Source organism: Triturus cristatus, chromosome 7 (genome assembly GCF_964204655.1).
Source record: "Triturus cristatus chromosome 7, aTriCri1.1, whole genome shotgun sequence".
In the NCBI taxonomy this organism is placed as follows: domain Eukaryota; kingdom Metazoa; phylum Chordata; class Amphibia; order Caudata; family Salamandridae; genus Triturus; species Triturus cristatus.
The window spans coordinates 187,988,184-188,010,124 of NC_140590.1; the positions used below are offsets into that span (position 1 = coordinate 187,988,184).

General features: G+C 48.7%; 1 protein-coding gene across 6 annotated transcripts in view; it reads right to left on the reverse strand.

The window, feature by feature from the left end:
• The window catches only part of LOC146809182 (uncharacterized), a 516,937-nt gene that overhangs the window by 279,785 nt on the left and 215,211 nt on the right, over positions 1-21,941 (reverse strand). For all 6 annotated transcript variants that reach the window (XM_085616005.1, XM_085616004.1, XM_085616003.1 and 3 more), the window contains exon 6: positions 7,823-7,993. In XM_085616005.1, coding sequence (XP_085472131.1) covers positions 7,823-7,993 — 171 coding nt within the window. The remainder of the gene's footprint in view (positions 1-7,822; positions 7,994-21,941) is intronic.

A 21,941-nucleotide genomic window follows, 5' to 3' on the forward strand; every position in this document is an offset into this window, starting at 1 on the left:
CTTTGTGGTGGCAATGGGGGCTGTGCCTTATGTACAAGGCAGCGTTAAGCCACTTAATATGGCTTAACGCTGCCTTGTACATAAGGCACCCTTTAACCCTATGGTTATCATGAAAGGGGTGTGCAATGGGTGTTGTGGTCGGCGTTCCACCACATCATATCAAAAAAGGAGGGACTGGGAGCTATATTTTTAGAGGTCCTGCACACTGGCTCCCGGAAGGGACTGTATATCAGAAGGGTGTGCAGTTCCTAACTGGATGTGAGGGGAAAGGGAGGTCCTTCTTCATGATGCACTCACACAACCCATGTCATGCTTCATCATTGGGCCTTGCTCCTCGTCAGGCCAGCGCTGCAATGCCCGATGGGCTCCCGGATATGGGGCTCTGTGTCGGAGATCTTTTGAAGAAGCCGTTGGGTGCGTGCGGGTGTGAGGGCTGGGTAGTGCATGGGTAAGTGAGATGAAATAGGTCAGGAGCTATCCTACTCTGGTGTGGTTTTAATCTTTAGGTAGCTCAAGCCTGATTAAAAGGTGTGGGTGCCCTATGCGGATTTAATGTTCCTAAAGGGCTGTCAAGGTGAGGTGGGCCAACATGTTTCGTGCCCCAATAGCCCCTAACGGGTCAAGTGGCACTTTGGGTAGGATGAACGTTAGCCATCTGCCTCCCGATCTCTAAAGCAACGACGTGGTCTGCCTCCCCCGTCAGCCCTAGGCTCCTGTACTAGGGGTCTACAATACTCCTGTACAAGCCTACTAGGGTACCCTCTACCGTGTCTGGCAACTAGTCAAAAACATTGGAGTACCAGACGGTAGTGCACCATTCACACTTTTGTTTCTTTCGGTTCTGATGAAGTGCCACTTGACCCGTTAGGGGCTATTGATGAGGCGAAACGAGGAGAAATGCATTATTTCTCCTCGTTTTTGCTTTTTCCAAGTGTGCTGCCTTGTGCATCACACATAGAAAAAGCAAAATGCCATGGTTTTTATAGATATAGTGCAGCCTTGTGTTTCCAAAGTGGTGGAGCGTGTCGTTAAGCCAAGGAGGCTAACAACACGCTCCACCACTTCATTGTGTATATCTCCCCCAAGTGTATTAGTAATACAATTTGCATTTGTACTCCATTCTGGTATATGTTGAAAAATTAGGAAATCCAATGGTACTGATGTATGTAAAGCATTATCCTCTTTATTCTCTTTTCATTTGTATATTGCATTTAAAATTAAAATTAACAACATACATCACAATCCTTTTATATGAAAAGTCCTTTTTTTCCCTAATTATTTATTTATTTATTTATTTAACGATTTGTAAAGCGCCTGGTGACCCGGAGGCATCCCCGCGCTATAAAAAGCTTGAATAGGCCGAGGGGGAAGGGGGGGAGAACTTATTTGGGAAACAGCAACGTTTTAAGCTGTTTGCGGAAGCGTAGGTAGACAGGATCTAACCGAAGACAGCGGGGGAGTGAATTCCAGCGTGTGTATGCTTTTACTGAGAAGCGACGGCCACCAGTGCGTGCTCTCCTGAACTTAGGGACATTGGCAAGTCGCTCTTTGTCCGAACGCAGGGATCTCGAGGCTTTGTACGGAGTCACCATATCTCCCAGAATGGAAGGGCCTTGTCCATTGAGGAGTTTGTGAGCGATGCACATTGCCTTAAACTTGATCCTCTCTTGCACTGGTAACCAGTGGAGAGCCTTAAGCGCTGGTCTGGCCGAGACTCTGGAGGGAAGATTCATTAGCATCCGGGCAGCCGCATTTTGGGCTCGTTGTAGCTTGCCCAGGGTAGCTTCGGGGACTCCCAAGTAAACAGCATTGCTGTAGTCCAATCGCGTAAGGATCAGTCCTTGAACCAGGAGTTTCCTTGATTGGAGAGGGAGCAGTGGAAGGATCTTGCGGACTGAGCGCATAAGTCCAAAGCAAGTTCCCGCTGTTTTAGTTGCCTGGGTTTTCATGGACAAGTCTGGTTCGAGCCAGACCCCCAGGCTCTTAATTTCCCTCTTAGGGGCGGGCACCTCACCCATAACATCGGGCCAAACTGAAGATGGAATTGCTGACCATTTCTTGCCCATCAGCATAACTTCAGTTTTGGACCCGTTAAGCTTGAGTGAGGACTCGCACATCCAAAGGTGGATTTCCTGGAGGCAGTGCCGGAGCTTGTCTGGGCATTGGTCAAGATGTGAGAGCGACTAATTGCGTGTCGTCCGCGTAACTCACAATTTTGATGCCGAAGGGGGCAACGACGTCCTCTAGAGGAGTTAAAAAGAGTGGGACTAAGTGAGGAGCCCTGTGGCACCCCACTAGTCAAAGGCAGTGAATCGGAACGGGAATTGCCATCCCAGACCGGAAACGAGCGGCCCGACAGAAATGATTCAATCCAGGCCAGCGCTGTGCCCCCAAGTCCCGCCCTGGCCAGCCGGTGGAGCAAGACACGATGATTCACCGTGTCAAAAGCAGCACTAAGGTCCAGGAGGATCACTGCCACTGACCCCCCTGAATCTAAAATGCGCCTTGCCTCCTCGATGACGGCGAGGAGGGCAGTGTCCGTGCCTTGGCCAGGACGAAACCCAGTTTGGGACCGGCGCAGCAGGTTATTAGATTCCAGGAACTGGGACAGCTGGACGTTAACCAGTTTCTCGGCAATTTTGCTGATGCCCGGGAGAAGCGAGATCGGTCTGTAGTTGGCCAAGTCAGTGGCGTCCAGTTGGGGTTTTTTGAGAAGGGCTTTAACTACCGCCCCCTTCCAACTAGGGGGGACGGAGCCTTGGGACAGCGAGGCATTGATAAACTCCAGGATTGTGGGCACAATCACAGGGGCGACAGCTTTCAGGAATCTCATGGGAACAGGATCACAGGGAGAGCCGCTTTTTATCTTGGCCAAAGTCTTTCCATTGAGACCGCCCTAAAGGTGGTCAGCAGTGGGCGAGGGGCACCTCCTGTGCAAGTGTCAGACGAAACGTTGTCCCAGTAAGGTAGCTAGCTAGGCTACGGAAGTGAGGCTAGGATCTGGGAGACTTTAGACTCGAAGTACTTAGCAAGTTCATTGCTCCTGTCCGGTGAGGTCCTGGTAGGTAAAGGGGGTTGTGGTATTTTCATGAGTTCTTTAGCAATGAGATAGGATTCTCTTGCAGAGTTAGTAGCATTTTTTATCCTATCATCATAATAGGAGGCTTTGGTAAGTTTCAGAGCAGATTTATATGCTCTCACCGTCCTCCGGTAGGAATCCTTACTAGAGTGGAGCCAGTCCTTCCTCCACAGTCGCTCCGCTTTTTTACATTCCTTGCGGAGGGTTCTGAGTTCCTGGCTGAACCATGGGGCTGAGCCTATCTTTCCGCTTTTGTCTTCGCGGGTTTTTATTGGAAGGATCAATTCGAGTGAATTGGAGATCCACTTCCTAAGATTGCTATCCGCTACGACGGGATCCACCGAGGGGGCGGGAGCCGTTGATTCCAGGGCTCTCCCAGTCCTCTGTTGAGAGTCTGGACCATGCCCTGTCCCGGGTATACGTGACAGGCTTATGGGGCTTCTTAAATTCTCCTGGCAAGAAGAGAGGAACCAAGAAGTGGTCTGTCCAAGGAAGGGGGCAGGAAGTTTTGGCCTGGAGGGTGTGGACATTTGTGAAGACCGGGTCTAACAGATGGCCCTTAATGTGGGTGGATCCAGTATTAACCAGTTGGAGACCGCAGACAGCCAGGTCTAGAATCAGGTCAGCAGCCCCTGTGTCAAGGGGATCATCAAAATGAATATTGAGGTCCCCTAGCACAGTGAAGTTGGGTGTAGAATGGGCCAGTGCTGATATGGCTTCTAGCAGGGCACTGGTAAAGGGACCAGAATGTCCAGGGGGACGATACACAAGGAGGCCTACCAGTGATCTGATAGGGGTCAGCTGGATGGTAAAGTGGCAGCTCTCTGAATCTATAATATGAGCATCGCTGATTCTGCATGAGAAATGATCTCTGTGCAGAATGGCCAGACCACCGCCTCTACCGGAGGAGCGTAATTGGGACTGGATGAGGAAGCCCGGGGCCAGGGCTAAAACCACATCCGAGTCCGAGTGTGTTGTAAGCCAAGTGTCCGTGAGGAACAGAATGTCTAACTCATGGTCAACGAGCAGATGATTGATGAGCAGGGCGTGCATGGGGAGCGATCTACAGTTTAGTACAGCTAATTTCAGGCCAGAGTGTGGAATGGGTGCCTGGATGGGAAGTAAGTGGACTGGGAGTACACAATTAGTAAAAAGTCCATCTGAGTCGTGAAAGTAATTACAGTGTATGTTCTTAGTGGGTCTGAGACTAAGTAGGGCGCGACGCGAATAGTTCACCCTCTTGGCGTCTGAGCCCGGCATGAGGTCTGGCTCTGAGCCCGTTCGAGCGCGGACGGGCGCAGACGGGCTTGCCTTAGGCGCGCCTTCGGCGCGCAAACGGCGCTCCGCTGCGCTCGTCGGCTGCGCTTCCTGGCCAGGCACATTTTATAGCTGGTCGCTGGCGGGAACGTCCAGGGGGCGTGGCCTAAAGGGGGCGTGGCCACCGTCCTCGCGGTGCCGAGTTGGTTGGGGGCGTGGGAGAGGGTCACGGCAGCGTGGCAGCGCTAGGGGTCCGCTTCCCGAGCCGAGTGCCGCTCAAGTGCCCAGGTAGGAGTGCAAAGAGTGATTATTTAAAACAATTTACACAAACACAACAATGTTAAAAAGGTACAACAGTCCCGGCTTCCGCCTCAGGACTAACGAGCTTCTACGCGCCAGACGCTAGTATTCAGCGTTTTAACTGGTCGCTGGAAGGGGGCGTGGCCTAAAGGGGGCGTGGCCACCGTCCTCGCGGTGCCGAGTTGGTTGGGGGCGTGGGAGAGGGTCAAGGCAGCGTGGCAGCGCTAAGGGTCCGCTTCCCGTGCCGAGTGCCGCTCAAGTGCCCAGGTAGGAGTGCAAAGAGTGATTATTTAAAACAATTTACACAAACACAACAATGTTAAAAAGGTACAACAGTCCCAGCTTCCGCCTCAGGACTAACGAGCTTCTACGCGCCAGACGCTAGTATTCAGCGTTTTAACTGGTCGCTGGAAGGGGGCGTGGTCTAAAGGGGGCGTGGCCACCGTCCTCGCGGTGCCGAGTTGGTTGGGGGCGTGGGAGAGGGTCAAGGCAGCGTGGCAGCGCTAGGGGTCCGCTTCCTGTGCCGAGTGCCGCTCAAGTGCCCAGGTAGGAGTGCAAAGAGTGATTATTTAAAACAATTTACACAAACACAACAATGTTAAAAAGGTACAACAGTCCCGGCTTCCGCCTCAGGACTAACAAGCTTCTGGCGCCAGACGCTAGTATTCAGCGTTTTAACTGGTCGCTGGAAGGGGGCGTGACCTAAAGGGGGCGTGGCCACCGTCCTCGCGGTGCCGAGTTGGTTGGGGGCGTGGGAGAGGGTCAAGGCAGCGTGGCAGCGCTAGGGGTCCGCTTCCCGTGCCGAGTGCCGCTCAAGTGCCCAGGTAGGAGTGCAAAGAGTGATTATTTAAAACAATTTACACAAACACAACAATGTTAAAAAGGTACAACAGTCCCGGCTTCCGCCTCAGGACTAACGAGCTTCTACGCGCCAGATGCTAGTATTCAGCGTTTTAACTGGTCGCTGGAAGGGGGCGTGGCCTAAAGGGGGCGTGGCCACCGTCCTCGCGGTGCCGAGTTGGTTGGGGGCGTGGGAGAGGGTCAAGGCAGCGTGGCAGCGCTAGGGGTCCGCTTCCCGTGCCGAGTGCCGCTCAAGTGCCCAGGTAGGAGTGCAAAGAGTGATTATTTAAAACAATTTACACAAACACAACAATGTTAAAAAGGTACAACAGTCCCAGCTTCCGCCTCAGGACTAACGAGCTTCTACTCGCCAGACGCTAGTATTAAGCGTTATAACTGGTCGCGGAAAGGGGCGTGGCCTAAAGGGGGCGTGGCCACCGTCCTCGCGGTGCCGAGTTGGTTGGGGGCGTGGGAGAGGGTCAAGGCAGCGTGGCAGCGCTAGGGGTCCGCTTCCCGTGCTGAGTGCCGCTCAAGTGCCCAGGTAGGAGTGCAAAGAGTGATTATTTAAAACAATTTACACAAACACAACAATGTTAAAAAGGTACAACAGTCCCGGTTTCCGCCTCAGGACTAACGAGCTTCTATGCGCCAGACGCTAGTATTCAGCGTTTTAACTGGTCGCTGGAAGGGGGCGTCGCCTAAAGGGGGCGTGGCCACCGTCCTCGCGGTGCCGAGTTGGTTGGGGGCGTGGGAGAGGGTCAAGGCAGCGTGGCAGCACTAGGGGTCCGCTTCCCGTGCCGAGTGCCGCTCAAGTGCCCAGGTAGGAGTGCAAAGAGTGATTATTTAAAACAATTTACACAAACACAACAATGTTAAAAAGGTACAACAGTCCCGGCTTCGCCTCAGGACTAACGAGCTTCTATGCGCCAGACACTAGTATTCAGCGTTTTAACTGGTCGCGAAAGGGGGCGTGGCCTAAAGGGGGCATGGCCACTGTCCTCGCTGTGCCGTGTTGGTTGGGGGCGTGGGAGAGGGTCAAGGCAGCGTGGCAGCGCTAGGGGTCCGCTTCCCGTGCCGAGTGCCGCTCAAGTGCCCAGGTAGGAGTGCAAAGAGTGATTATTTAAAACAATTTACACAAACACAACAATGTTAAAAAGGTACAACATTCCCGGCTTCCGCCTCAGGACTAACGAGCTTCTACGCGCCAGACGCTAGTATTCAGCGTTTTAACTGGTCGCTGGAAGGGGGCGTGGCCTAAAGGGGGCGTGGCCACCGTCCTCGCGGTGCCGAGTTGGTTGGGGGAGTGGGAGAGGGTCAAGGCAGCGCTAGGGGTCCGCTTCCTGTGCCGAGTGCCGCTCAAGTGCCCAGGTAGGAGTGCAAAGAGTGATTATTTAAAACAATTTACACAAACACAACAATGTTAAAAAGGTACAACAGTCCCGGCTTCCGCCTCAGGACTAACGAGCTTCTACCAAATGCATTATTAGTAAGTGCAAATTAATTGTAAGAGGAGGATATTTTGCACCATTACTAATATATTCTCACTTAGGGCCGAACTACACCAAGTTGGCAGTGTGGGTGCCTTTGCTCTGGCGGTACGAGTTTGGAGGTCAGACCGCCAAAGGAACGCTGCAACCAGCGGGGATCTGGGATGCAGCAATCCGAGGCCTGCAATTTGCTTGGCTTTCTCGCTGGGCCACCGCCAAGCATATTATGGGGTTCCTCACCTCCTCACTTTTCATGGCGGATTCACCTACATGGCACCCTTTTGCTTCAGGGCCAGGGGAAGCATGCAAGGGGACACACAGTGTGACCCCCTGTAAACATGCACCCCTAGTCCTTGCACGGCATGGAGTTCAGAGTCCATGCCATGTAGGAATGTGCTTTTGTGGAGCTACCTTTCTAAGGATCACATAGAAGCCTTTGAAAGGCACCACCATGGGCCAGCCACCCCAGGTCTGCCAGACCAGGAGAAACCACCTAATCTGGTGGGCGGGTGGCAGAGGTCTTTAAATGTAAATTATTTAAAATCATAAAGATATCACTGGTTCATTTTCATTTCACTTGGAATAGAGCAAAAAGTAAGTTAGTTAAGCAGTGCTGTGAAACTTGGCATACCATATTTGTAAATGTGCCTTTCTAGGTGGAACTAATTAAATGTCAATATTAAAACTACACATTTTAAGAAACTCTTGCATTAGAGCAGAAATCTGCAAGATCCTATGACATTTCCTTTCAATTTGGAAGTATTCCACCGTTTCATTTCAATTTAGTCAGTGCTCATTAAAAACTGTTCAAGCACAACACAGAAGTATAGCTGACTTGAGCATTGTTTTGCATACAAACCTTTAACATGGATTGATGTCCCACTTTGTTCACAAATAAAATTAGAATGGCTGCTTGAAATTTCAAATTTGAAGACATAGTTTAATTCTTGGCACTTAAAAGTGATGCTGGTGATATCGGCATTGTGGCAGTTGAGTCCAATGATTTTCTCTGTGCATATGATACACACTGCTGTAAAGAACAGGATTATGAATGTATTAATGTAGGAAACAAATTAGGTACATTATAAATTGCACTGGCAAAGCTTATAAGCCTGGTTTAAGAAGGTAAGTGTTTTTTGTTTTGTTGATGGATTTAGACATTCAAGTCATTATACATGCACTCCATCACTTATCTTTGCACTCGGGCACACATTTACCCATCCAGTGACTCATTCTTGCATTCAATGTCTGACATAGCTACAATATAATACACAGAAGCTCAACATTATACACAAGATAGATTATGAAGGGACAGTTAGAAAAACTGTACTCCATAATTTATTTCCTGGTTTAGAGGAAGTAGCCACATAGAATAGACCACACAGCAGATAAAAAGAGCTGCCAGCAAGCGACCCGTTCACACTGCGTGAAGAGCTGTAATATCCTCCTAAGAAACATTTAAATAAAAAAAGGAGGAGCACATAAATCAAAGCAGAACTATAAAAGGAGGTCACTGCAAACTGAAGGGCTGGCCAACCAGCCCTGACATTAACATGCACTCATTTGGAGGTGGATGTACAAATGATTATAAAATGCCATCATTCACAAGGCAAGAGAGCCAATGACTAATGTGGACTGAAATATTATACCATGCAAAACACTGTCATGAATGGAAAAAGAGTATAAATTACACTCTAGTAGACAAATGAGAACAGAGAGATGTCCCAAAAGGCCCTCTATGTACTCATATGGATATATATTTATATACATGGATGTATGTATTATTTAATGAATTTTTATTACAAGATCCTGGCAGACCGCAAAGAAGGGATTCTAGCAAAAAACATTACAGTGAAATTATTCTCCTCCTCTGGTCTGTCAGCGGTGGTAACCAGCACTTAAAATCCTTCTCTTCAAAGTTAATCCGTGATATTTCATGTAGGAACATACCTACGTACACGCTTTAGTTCAGAAGATTAATAATCCATCCTTAAATGCATATTGATTTTAACCCCTTTGGTGCGTGGGACGGCCGGGAGCTGGCCAACGCACCAGTACTCATGTGCGATCACATGGCACAGGGAATCCCTCCGGAGCGGCACAAGACGGATTCCCTTTTCCCCCAACCACCTAGGGAGCTGGGGAAGGGCTTCCCTAGCTCCTGAGCCTGTGTGTTTGGTTTCTGTGCAATGATGATCGGTGCGCACATCGCACTGACGTCATTGCACAGAAACCAAAACTGAAATGAGCCGATAGCTGGTTGTATGCATGGATGGTGCTTGGCTGCAGGTCCGGACTGGCTGTAGCAGGCACCAGATGTTTTCCCGGTGTGCGTTAGGTATGGGGTAGGTTTTCTGGCAGTGGGGGGCAGTTTTGTCACTGGGGGGCGGTTTTGCAGCAGTACTGCAATATCAGGCCCCAGCAACTTAAGCAGGAGCAGTGCTTTTTACTAGCACGCCCCCTACCTCCCAGGTCCGGTCGAGCAGCAATCTTCCAGGGCGGGTTGCTGTTCCCAGTCCTGCCCTGCTTGGCTAGCGGTGTGCGGGGATGGGGCTTGCCTTGCAGATTGCCTGGTTGGCACTTGGCTGGTGGTGTGTGTAGATATTGCTTGGCTGACTGTGTGCATTGATAGCATTTGGCTGGCGGTGTACATGGATGGTACCTGGCTGGTGGTGTGCATTGATGGTGCTTGGCTGCTGGTGTGTGTGGATGGCGCTTGGCTGGCATTGTGCGTGGATGGTGGTGTGTGTGTACTGACTCTTGGCTGGCAGTGTGGCTTGCATGGATCCCCCAGCGTTTTCTTATCCAGAATCCTTTGCAAACCGCACATTTACTTACAAAGTCACCTTTTCCTGATATTTCTGTGTGGGCAAGTTGTGGTATCACTGCACAGGCGCACATTTCCTACTACCCAGCATTCCCCTCGGTCTCCAGAGAAAAATGATACTTCACTTGTGTGGGTGCCCAAAGGAGCCATAGCCTAAAAACATACAAACAAAATGCCCTTTTGGACCCGCTGGGGGCCCCCCTCAATCTCTACACTTTTTTGGGCCTTCCATGTCATCGGCACGTGGCCCATCCACACATGTAAGGTTTTTTGGGATACTGAGGGGAACGCTGACTGGTGGGAAATTTGTGCTGGCCAGTGATCTCACAAGTTTTCCACACAGATATTAGAGGGAATGTGAATTTTCAGCTAAACTTGAGGTTTGCAGCAAATTCTTGGAAGGAAAATATTGCGGCATCAATGGGAGCCACACCTCCCTGGACTTCCATGGGTGTCTAGTTTTCAGAAATGTCTGGGTTTTTTAGGTTCCCCTAGATGTTTGTGAACCCAGGACCAAAAACACATGGTCTTTCAAGGTGTCACCTGGGATTTTGGTCCTGGGGGCAGCGGCCATATAAGGAAACCTACAAAACCTAAATATTTATGAAAACTAGACACCCAGGAAAGTCCTGGTAGATGTGGCTTACATGGATCTCCCAACATTTTCCTCCCCTGCAAACCTTTAATTTAGCTAAAACAATATCGCATTTTCCTCACTTCTCTGTGTGGGAAAATGGTGGGATAACCAGGCCCCCACAAATGTCCTACTACCCAGCATTCCCCCAGTTCTCCCAATAAAAATGGTACCTCACTTGTGTGGGTAGGCATAGTGGCCGCAACCGGAAATGGCCCATACCGTATAGGAGACATCAAAATTACCTATCACAAATGGTTTTGGAAGGGGGGGTCAACGTGGTTTTTGGCCCCGGTCTCGGCGGCCATCTAGGGAAACCTACCAAACCCACACATCTAAAAACTAGACACCCGAGGGAGTCCAGGGAGGTATGGCTTGTGTGGATCCCCCAACATTTTCCTATCCAGAATCCCCTGCAAACCTCAAATTTTTCTAGAAAAATCTAATATTTCTCAAATTTCTGTGTGGGAAAGTTGTGGGATCACTGAGCTGACACAAATTTCCTACCACCCAGCATTTCCCTAGGTCTCTCGATAAAAATGGTACCTCACTCGTGGGTGGGCCAAGTACCCGCGTCAGGCAAGGGCCCAAACATATTGAAGACATCAAAATTACCTATCACAAAATGACCTGGCTTTGCAAGGGGGGCACCTGGGTTTTTGGCCCAGGGCTTGGCGGCCATCAAGGGAAACCTACCAAACCCACACATTTCTGAAAGCTAGACAGCCAGGGGAGTCCTGGGAGGTATGGCTTATGTGGATCCCCCAACGTTTTCCTACACAGAATCCCCTGCAAACCTCAAATTTAGCTGAAAGAATCACATATTTTTTTGTGGGATCACCGTACCGGCACAAATGTCCTTCCACACAGCATTCCCCTCAGTCTCCCGAGTAAAATTATACCTCACTTGTGTGTGTGTCCGATGCAGAATTGGCTAAAAACGTATTTTAAAAAAATATAGTGCTTAGCATTCGCTGTGCTATACCCTTAATGCCTTTGTTTTTGTCCCTTCCCAGTCATAGACCATTGCCCCACTCACACAAGTGAGGCATAATTTTACTTGGGAGAATAAGGGGAACACTGTGTGGTAGGACATTTATCATTCATTTGTCACCATAACCAACTGAGACCTCCTGTTTTGAGATTAAGCTTTACCATCAGTCATACAATCATAAACATACATAGTATACAAGATTACAGTTAGTTAAGCAAAATACTATGCCTTCTAAGTGGCCCTAACAAGGATTCAGACAATGCACATCTTCTATACCCATTGTTTGCCAGAGGGGTTAACCAGCACCAAAAGCCTTGACTATTTCTGTAATCTGTGAGATACCATGTAAGAGAAATGTTACCTATCTGAAGGCTTTATACAGAGTAATAGCAATCAATTCAATTCAAAAATTCTTTATTTCGGCCAGTTTGGCCATAAAAGAGTACAGAATAAAACAGAAAGGGGAAGAAGGGGGAAGGGAAGGCAAATAGCATTTAAAATTCATTTATATACACATGGCAATATTTTCATACAGCCAAAAATACCCTCTCATCTGTAAAATATTTTAAAATGCGTCAGATTCCAAACACTCATTTCAAAAACATTGGGGCTAGCAGTCGATATCGATTAATTTACGCCTCTTGTACCACATAGCTAGCAAAAATTTAGAAAGTGCAAAAACAATAGGGCTCGATGTACTGGTTTTAAAAATTCTAAAAGCATTCAAGCAATGTTTAAAACCCAAATTTCTGCACAGTGGCAACAACCAATATTTTCTTGGTTTGGTATATGCTGGGCAAAAGAAGAGAACATGAAGCTCATCTTCTAAATCGCCGCTGCAGCCCGGGCAGGACTTATTAGAGGAGGCCGTCCACTTGCTTGGGACGGCCTTGAGGGGTAAAGTGCCATGTCGCCATTGGATAAAAAGTTTACGCGCTAAAATTGGGAAGACAACATCCATGAAGTTCTCAAAATAATAAGAATTTTTGAATTCTAAAAAAGAGTTAGTGAGGGAACCTGCATTAGGGGCCGTAATTAAAAGTTCCAGCTTTTGCCCTTTGTAGATTTTAGTAAACATCTTTCGTGATATCCGGCCACATGCCCTATCTGGATCTTCCCACATAGACTGTAGTCCTAGACTTAGAAGTTCACGCTTAATGAACGCAAGCCAGGGGATTTTGCTTACACAATTGAAACTAAGGATCTGTTTAAGTTCGTCCCTATAGTTTGAAAGATCTGGAGTGGTCCATAGTCTATGCCAGAACCTTAGGGGTTTTACTGCTAGCTCATTTGCAATAGGCGTCAGTCCCAGATCTAACCTCAGCGGTGTTAATGGAGTACCCTGAGGAAGCGATAGTAATCGCCTTGCAAATATAGACTCAACTTTGGTGATTTCAGGGGCAGCACAGTGACCCCAAAGCTCACCCCCATAGAGAGCAGCTGCCCTTGCTTGCGTCTTATAGACCTCCAGGGCAGGACTCACTGGTCTAAAGCTTGATGAGTCAGAAACCCTTAAGATAGCACCCGACAGCTGTGAAAGTCTCATGTGGGATTTGGCTTTTTGCGGACCCCATGACGAATTTTCATGAACTGTAACCCCCAGGTACTGGAAGGTCATAACCCTTTCCAGACATACATCGCCCAGTGATGGATTTGCACGAGTATACACTGGCGGGTTAAAGATCATGAATTTTGTCTTGTCAGCATTATTCTCAAGACCTCTACTCCGACAAAAGTCCCCAAAGCCGTTCAATATCCTCTGAATCCCCATGGGAGATTTGGAGAGTAGGAGGGTGTCGTCCGCAAACATGATCGCCGGCACCCTCCTACCAGCCAGTCTTGGTGCGTCATTATCAGGGACACTGTCCAGATGAGAGATTACCCCGTTGACATAAAGGCAGAACAGGGTCGGTGCTAAGACAGAACCCTGTCTCACCCCCCTGCCAACGGGGAACCTTGGTGATAGCATCCCATTCTTGCCACAGCGAACCTGGGCAAAGTTCCCCTTATGCAATCTTATGAGTAGCACCAAAATCTGGTGCGGGAGACCCAGATCCTGAAGGACAGCCCACAGTTTACCCCTAGGAACTAGGTCAAACGCGGACTGGAGGTCCACGAAGACCATATAGAGGCTGCCACCCTCCACCTTTACTGTCTTCCAGTACAAAAGGGTCAGTCGGAAGATTTGGTCCAAAGTGGAAGTATTGCTTCTGAATCCCGCCTGGAAGGGGCTCAATAGGTCGTGATCCTCCATCCACGTCAACAAATGGTCCAGGACCAATCTTGCAAATATTTTTTGTTGAACATTGTTGGACCCGGCCCTTCTGGCAGGTTCACCCCGAAACATTTTGCTTTTTATTGGTGACTTGGTGTAGTGATTTTTGGTTTCTGCGCACTTTCCCTGTGTCCCAGGGTAAAGTGTGTGCGCACTCTTGAGTGCATGTGGTGAGGTAGGCCTGCCCTCCCATTGGAATGCATGGGGGAACGTATGTGTCCTGGTAGTTCCTGATGCGTGGGGTGTGCAGGCCCGAGTTTGGTATGTGCGGACTCGTGTGATTGAATGCTGCGCGATGATGTGTGCGGTGTGCATGTACCTAGTGTGGAAGTGCCACTTCTAGAAGTGGGCACTTCTGTGTGCCGTGTGAAATGTGTGGCTTGTCTGGCGATTGGCTGGTTGAGGTCATGTGACGGGCTAGGGATTCCCCAGAGTCAGGAGGAGTCACCCAGTGGTGAATAGGGAGCTTAGCATGCTGATGGCTGGGGAGGAGTACACCTGGGTCCTGAATAGGGCAGGGCTTTCCCCACACAATGCTGGCTCTGGCCCCTGTGGTGCGTCTGATGACCCTGGCCTGTCCAGTGAATAGGGAGAGGGGCTGAGCAAAGCAAAGTGCTCAGGAACCAGGAACCCTTCCCTGCACCTTGAAGACAAAGGGTTTCACTGTATAAAAATGGGGCTGTGTCCCCACAGAAACTGTTCTCTTCCAGGATCCAACTTGAGGGGGGCCTGCTGCTGCTGGGCGCCAGGAGAGACCGCCACTGGGGACTGCCTCCCTGCTGCCTGGGAGCGCTTTTTGGACCTTATAGCGCTGGGCGCGCTGTTTGGCTTTATAGCGCTGTGAGCGCTTGAATTCTGGAAGCCGGTGCCCACCCGGTGTTGTTATCACCATAGCGGGTGCCTACCCCGCTTGTTTGCGTGCCTTTGGCCGTGAGGACGACCGCGGGTGCCCACCCCGCATTGTGAGATCGTTGGCGGGTGCCCACCCCGCTTATTGCTTGATTACGTTGCGGGAGCCTACCCCCGTACTGCCGCTGAGAAGCCCGGGCCGCCGCGCTGCCTGCAGCGACCTGGAAGCGGAAAGAAGTCACGCCTGGTGGTGGGCGGGACAACAAAGCCGTGCGTTGGTGGAGGGAAGCGGACGGGAGCCTACCCCGCGCTTCCCGGAGCAGAGAGAGAGAGGAAGCGACGCGGGAGTCCCCCGAGAGCAGCCCGGTAAGTGGTGAAGGGCTGGGGGACTCCGTACGTGTGGGGCAGCAGGGTGGAAGAGTCCCCCGTGTGGGACTCTGACGTACTGGGGACAGCCTGCGTTGTGAGAGAGCCCCCCGAGGGGGACTCCATCATCGGAGGCATTCGGAAGGCAGTGAGAGCGGCCCCGGAAGGCAGTGGGCCGCTCCAACAGACGGGGGCATTATCCTCTTCGAGCCCCGTGGGGCCCCAACGTAAAGCCCAGTCCGTCGTCAGTGCCGGGGTCGAGTTCCCCCGCGGTGGCGCCGCCGTAGCGGGTCACTGCAACCAAGGTGGCATATTTGTTTAGAGCGCTCGTCGCTCCAACAACGGGGGCATTTTGTGCAGCTAGAGCCCAGGAGAGGCTCCACGTGATTGGTGTTGAAGGGCACAGTGGGGCCCACGCTCAGTTCTACAGCTGCCCAGCACTTAGTGGGCAGCTGCAACGTTTAGGTTGGGGATCTTTACGCTTTTGGCTTGCTCAACTGGCGCAGCCTTACTGGGACAGGGCGTCCTAGCCTGGACAAGGCCAGTTGGCCTAGGGACTGCCATAGGTGGTGGCTTATATGAGTTCTTGCGCAATTGTTCCTTTCCTGCACCTCTGAATGTGTGTTTATGCATCATGTGCCTTGCTTTACACCGCTGAATGTATTTCTATGCATCATGTGTTTTCCTTCCTTACACCTCTGAATGTTTTTATGCATCATGTGTTTTCCTAACCTACACCTCTGAATGTTTTTATGCATCATGTGTTTTCCTAACCTGCACGTCTGAATGTATTTTGATGCGTCATGTGCCTTGTTTTACACCGCTGAATGTATTTTATGCATCATGTGTTTTCCTTCCCTACACCTCTGAATGTTTCAGGCATCATGTGTAATGTGCGTTTACCCCTACAAGTATTGTGATACTTAGGTGGTTGTTTGTTTTCTCCTAGTACAGGTGGTGCTAGTGAGGTCCTAGTTCCCTGCGTGACATTCTCCTAAGGTGGTTAGGGTTGCGTAGGTGGTACTTACCTGATACCAGTAAGTACTGGTTGTGTGCTATATATGTTATTTTGTGCTACAGTAATTTTATTCCTATGTTCTAAGTGCTATTCTCTACGAAGTGCTAATTCCTGACAGTGGTCCATGTGGCCCTGTCCCCTGTACATATAATCCCTTGTAAATTCTGCCCGTGCCTGTTGGCACATTGTAAAGTGTGTGTTTTTATCTAATGTGTTTTGTAGAATACAGAGGCTATTTTTATAGAATACCTTGTGTGGAGTTTCCTTTGTGGTGGGCCTTGGGTGTTGTTGCTGGGTGCGCGTGCAAACGCTTTACACCTTGCCTCAGAGATAAGCCTGACTGCTCGTGCCAAGCTACCAAGGGGGTGAGCAGGGGTTATCTTTGGCGTGTAACTTCCTTGCCCTGACTAGAGTGGTGGTTTCTGCCTGGCTTTGGCGCAAGCCTTAGCCAACCAGAAATCGCCATTTCTAACAAACATCAATTAAGCTGATTGGTCTGTAGTTGACTGGGAGCAGAGGTGACCTCTTCTTAAATATCGGAACTATCTCTGCCCCCAGCCAAGTACTGAGAATTTCCATGCCCCTCAAGATAGTGTTAAATACGACAAGGAGATAGGGGCCCCAGATCTCAGGTTGATGTCTAAAAAGATCCCCCGGTAATTTATCCAGTCCCGGGGCCTTTCCCACTGGAAGTCTGCCTATTACACTTATTACCTCCCCCAGGGTAAACTCCAGGGGCTCCTGCTTGTCTACTGGGACTTGTGAGTCGGGCAAACTACACAACGCGGCTTCCCCCCCATATAAGCCTTTAAAATGGGCCTCCCATGCTGATGCCGCAATATTTGGTTCTATGGCAGACTTTAGGTCACCCAAGCCATGGTTAACAAGTGACCAAAATCTTTTTTTTAAACTTGGTTTTAAACAAATCAGGCCGGCACTTTTGTACTTGCAGCTTTTGCACAGTGACAGTATCTTCCAACTCAAGGAGTTTTTAAAATTATGCATTAGATTGAGAAAATGCTTGGACCAGTGAAACTCTGTCCTTTCTTTGTGCCTATATTGTTAATGTATTCCTTCCCTTGCATTTGTACCTGGTGAAATGTTTGGCTTTCTGTGATACTGTACTGTATATTTTATGTGTCTTTTATGGTTTGCAAATAACCGAAATAAAGTATTATGAGGATGATGACCAAAATCTGCGCACATCTTTTGTGTCCAGGGCTAGCTTTAGGTTTATCCACCTTTCCGTGCCCCATTCTTTTCTTGCATGCCCCATGACCTCCTTATACTGCAATCTGCAATCTCGAATCGCCATTTTGCTATGCCCTGCCTTAATTGCTATAACAAGATTGCTCTTTGCTCTCCTACATGCTGAATTATACCAGGAGGAGACAGAGTAATAGCAATCTACCATTCCATTTCTATAGGTTGTAACATGTTTTTCCCAATCAATATATCAGGACTACTTCCTTTATCATAGCTTTTCATTATAAACAATCTGCTCTAAAACATTTATCATTGGCTTGTCACCATAACCGATCTAGACCTACTCTCTTGGTAATAAGCCTTCCCCACAAGGCAAACCTCAGGTATACCATAATAAAATTACAAATGTATACAAAATACACTTGTCAAAACAATATATAGTGCAAATAGTCTATGCCCCTGGTTTGTGTGGGCCGGTTACCAACACTAAATCCCTTGCCTGCTGCGGTAATTTGTGTGATTCCATGTAACAAATAACCTATAGCAACGTGTAATAGCAATCCACCCTTTAAAGTGTGTGTCTTTTAAACAATCTTTGAACAATGAGTAGGTGCGCTACTTGTCTTGTCATAAAGTTTCATGATGAGCAGATCAAACCTAACAAATCTGTCATAAGTTTTCGCAGTGAACAGATAAGCCCTGTAGCCTTTACTAATGGCTTGGTGCTATATACAACACAAGTCTACTGAAGTGTGCATAAGCTGGCAACCATCAGGCATACATGTATGCAAATATAAATAAGTACACAATTACAGTTTGCAAAACAATACACAGTCTCTCTCTCCAGGGCCTAATAAGAATCACCAGAGTGAAATCGTACTCTCAGGGATTGTTAGAGTGGGTGATCAATGCCAAAACTCTTGCCTACTATGGTCATGTGTGAGATTACATGTAGCCAAATGCCTGTGCATACCTCTATCTTAATGTGATAACAATCCACTATTAACAAATTATTCTCACAATAAGTATTATTTTTTTTACCATGCAAAGTTAATTAAAACCTTTGCATGTAAAAATCATTAACATACAAAGACACAGAAGTAAAAGAAAGTGTAAAAGTTAGACTACAATGTGTTCTTTTTGTAAAATTACCGCAGAACCAAGCTATAAATCAAGTTAAACCTATCACTTGGTGGGTCAACAAGCTGGATTCGGGAAAGTGTGCAAAAGCGCAAGAAATAGAAAACTAAAGAGTTGTAATATTAGTTACTTTATAGCTGCTACAATGTAAGAAAATAGTCAGTCCCAATACATTTTTGTTGCAAATCTAAGCAGATGTACAGTGCACAGCCATAATGGATTCAGTTAAACTTGAGAACAAAACCCTAACTGCGCGGCTATGGGCTAGTACTTTTTGTGGGAGCAGCTGACTCACTTGCTGGAAGAACCTGGCTGTTTTACAAGTTAACTGAGTATTGTGACGTTTAAAATGGATATTACAGCATGGACCTAATTTGCAAGGCCCTTAAGGCAGGGCTGGGCTGGCTGTAGGGATAACAAGGGGAGTATGTGCACAAGAGATGAAGAATGCTTTCTGGGCCAGGAAAGACTGCTTCAAGGAAGGTATACAGTCCTTAAAAAAATATGCCCCCAAGACAGTGTATTAATGAAAGTGCATGTTGAACAGGTGCTGCGAAGTCAAGTAGTTGTGGAGAGCATGAGAAATATGACAGCAGCACTACCCACGCAACCCTTTGCCAGGCAAACTCTGCTCTGGCGGTGATCCATGAGAGTTGTCTTGTAGCCCTATGGTGTTTTTTTAAAGTGCCAAATTCCAATTTGGAGAGCCTTAATAATGTATGTCACACAATACAAGCTGCCTGAGGCACGTGATTGAACACCCCACCCACTCGTACACACATTGTGATGTCATTGAGGATATGGCTTGGTAAAGATGGGGACATTTTGGACAAGAAATTGGAAAGCATACCTGAGTACCAGCAGTGTGTGTCATGGAATTCTCTGTTCAGGCAGCTGCAGTTTAACATCTTTCATCCCACGTACTTCGTAGTGTCCTGCTGGATATGTTCAAGTGTTCAGCCACGTACCAATTCACCAGCCTCTCCTTTACACCCACCCCACACTCATCCAACACCGGCGTCAACAGTCAGGTGACCCTGTCAATAAAAGGGCTCGACAACACGTGCTCATGGCTAGTCAGTGCACCATAAACACTGTCTGTGTCATCCTTAACAAAGTATGTGGGCCAAGAGCTCTCGACTTTACAATGCTGATGAGGGGTTCTGACCCCATGCCGTGCCACCTACGAGTTCACCCCCTTGATTGAGGGGTCCGTACTGCCGCCACAGCCTGCCCTTGTGAAGTGGGCACATCACTCTAAAAAGAGGGTGGACCCAGGGCATGTGTTGGGGTACCACACGGATGGACGGCATCCCCCCACTTATTTTACCAGGTGGACGCCGTCCCCCTGCCCAAAAGCAGGACTTTCAATGATGGCGTTACTTGCCCGCACGGCTACCCCGTCAATCTCCCAAGTACAGGGCTGGCTGTCAATCTTTTGTAGCGTGCAAATGCACTCCCTATCAAAATTCTGCTTTGCCCTTTGAACCTGCCCCCATTGCCTTGTAACCTTGTCGGGCGCCTACCTGGTTAAGTGCCAGAAACCACCCATTGTACGAGTAAAGGAGGCATGGAGGGGAATCTAGCGCTGCGCCCAGAGTGGGTCGATTCACAGAGCTTTTTACAGAAGGGCCACTGATTGCTGGAAATTCAGGTTTAAGTTACACCCACGTTGTAATTAACAAACACCTACTCAAAGAGAGAAGCAGTGTGAACTGGGCCGAGGTAGGTCCTATCTATTGGCAAAGAGCGCCGTCACTTCTTTTCTAAACTGAGTAAACCCTCCCAATACGAAAACCTGCTCTAGGTGGAAAATCTTTTTGTTCCAATTGTTGACTTGTAAAAATACAGTTTGGGACGGGCGGCTGTTTGCTGTTAACATCACATTCATCAAGGGTGTCCTATAATGTCCTACAGGACACGTTCCATTACCCAGCTCAGTGAGCTGAACGTTCACTGTTGACAAATGCGTACTTGTGAATGTAATGTGCAAACCCTTCAATGCCGGAGGTCGGTAAATGGAGGAACATAAAATAGGCAGCAATGCTTAGAAACGGAGTTTAATGCCCACTATTGTAAATGGTGTGACCGCTGGTCCTTTAGAAGTGCAGTACAGCGCCATCTTCAGTAGGGGTGAGACAAACACAGAATCACGCCCAAAAACACACAGAGAATGACGCTACATTCCACAGTGGGTTAACGTGTCCCCCCAAGTGAAGCGGGACTCCCTGTACTAAGAGGGGACCACCTTTCGTGACGTCACTTCCTGTCTAATTTGGAGACTCCCCCCACTTCTTTTTTTAGGACTTGAGCCTTGGGTGGACCTTACCAGTACCCAGAAGGAGGAGAGGACAAAAACTGTCTGTCGCCAACACCTTGCCGCCTGCCTGCAGAGTGACAGTGAGACAGGCAGCGCTGTCGGCGGGACGCCAATAGAGAATGTGCTGGGATCAGTGCTTTAAACGGGCCGGTACTCACAGGTACTGAGTACCGGCACTTCTTGTTTTTACCAAGTTGAGTACCGGCACTTCTCCAGTGCCAAAGAGAGTACCGGTACTCGGATTCATAAGGTGGGCCCTGGGCCGATGCCTGAGGGCTAGCTGTGGCCCGTTTATTTGGCAGCATTTTGGCCGTTTTCACGTCTGTCTGTAACATTCAGCTGAACGGCCTGCTGCAGGGGCAAGTGGGCCTCTGCTCCTAGATGGAAGCTCTCATTGTCCTCAACCGCCTCCCTGCCGGGCCACCATGCTGGGTCGTTAGTGAATTGCACATTGGCTGCCAGGGGCACAGTGATGTGTGCAGCCTGAATGGGTGGGAGGGAAGAGAGCCTGCATAAGTGACCATGACTTTTTAACCGCTTGGCCTCCCACTGAGACAGACAGAGATGGGGAAGACATCGAGAGTGGAGATAAGTGAGTGGGGGAGGGATCGAGAGATTAGAGATGTGAAGATTGACAGAGTATTTGTCTGCTTGTTTGTGTGCGTTTGCCTGGTTGTGTGTATGTTTGTGAGTGAGAGAAAAACTAAATCAGAGAGGAAGAAAATCAGGACAGCCAGGAGGTATTTGAAAAGAAATGCGTCTAATGGTTGTTATTAATGATGCTTTGTCAGTCTCTCTCGTCCTGGTGCACATTGATTCTTAGCCTGAAAGGGCTAATAGTACTGTTGATGGCTTGGCTGCATTCGGGTTTAGAAGCTCCTTGCACTGTTTCCAGAAGTACTTCACACCACCCTTTATTAGCATATGTACCTGTTAATCTACACATATGGAAAGTTTGAGACAACTGTCAAGGGCAATGCAAGGGCAAAATGAATAGGCAATAGAAGAAGTGTTTTCTATCATCATGTCTCACCCCGCCTCTAACCCCGCCCACTAGCCACGCCCCTAACTAAATTTAATGAGTACCTGCACTTATTTTTTTCCATTTAAAGCACTGGCTGGGATCCCTCCGGGTCTGACAGGTCCCACGGCATGCAACACCCCAAGGAGAGGTCCCCATAACCTCCTGAAGATAACTGCTAACTGTTGCAAGTTGTGAGAGTGGAGTGCCTTCGCAGCTATGTGCAGGTAAACCCAGCACAAAACAGCTTCCTACCAAAGTAAACTGCCCTCACAGGTCTGTACCCTGTGCACCACATACCTGCTGACAGCCAGAAAGGCACAGTGAC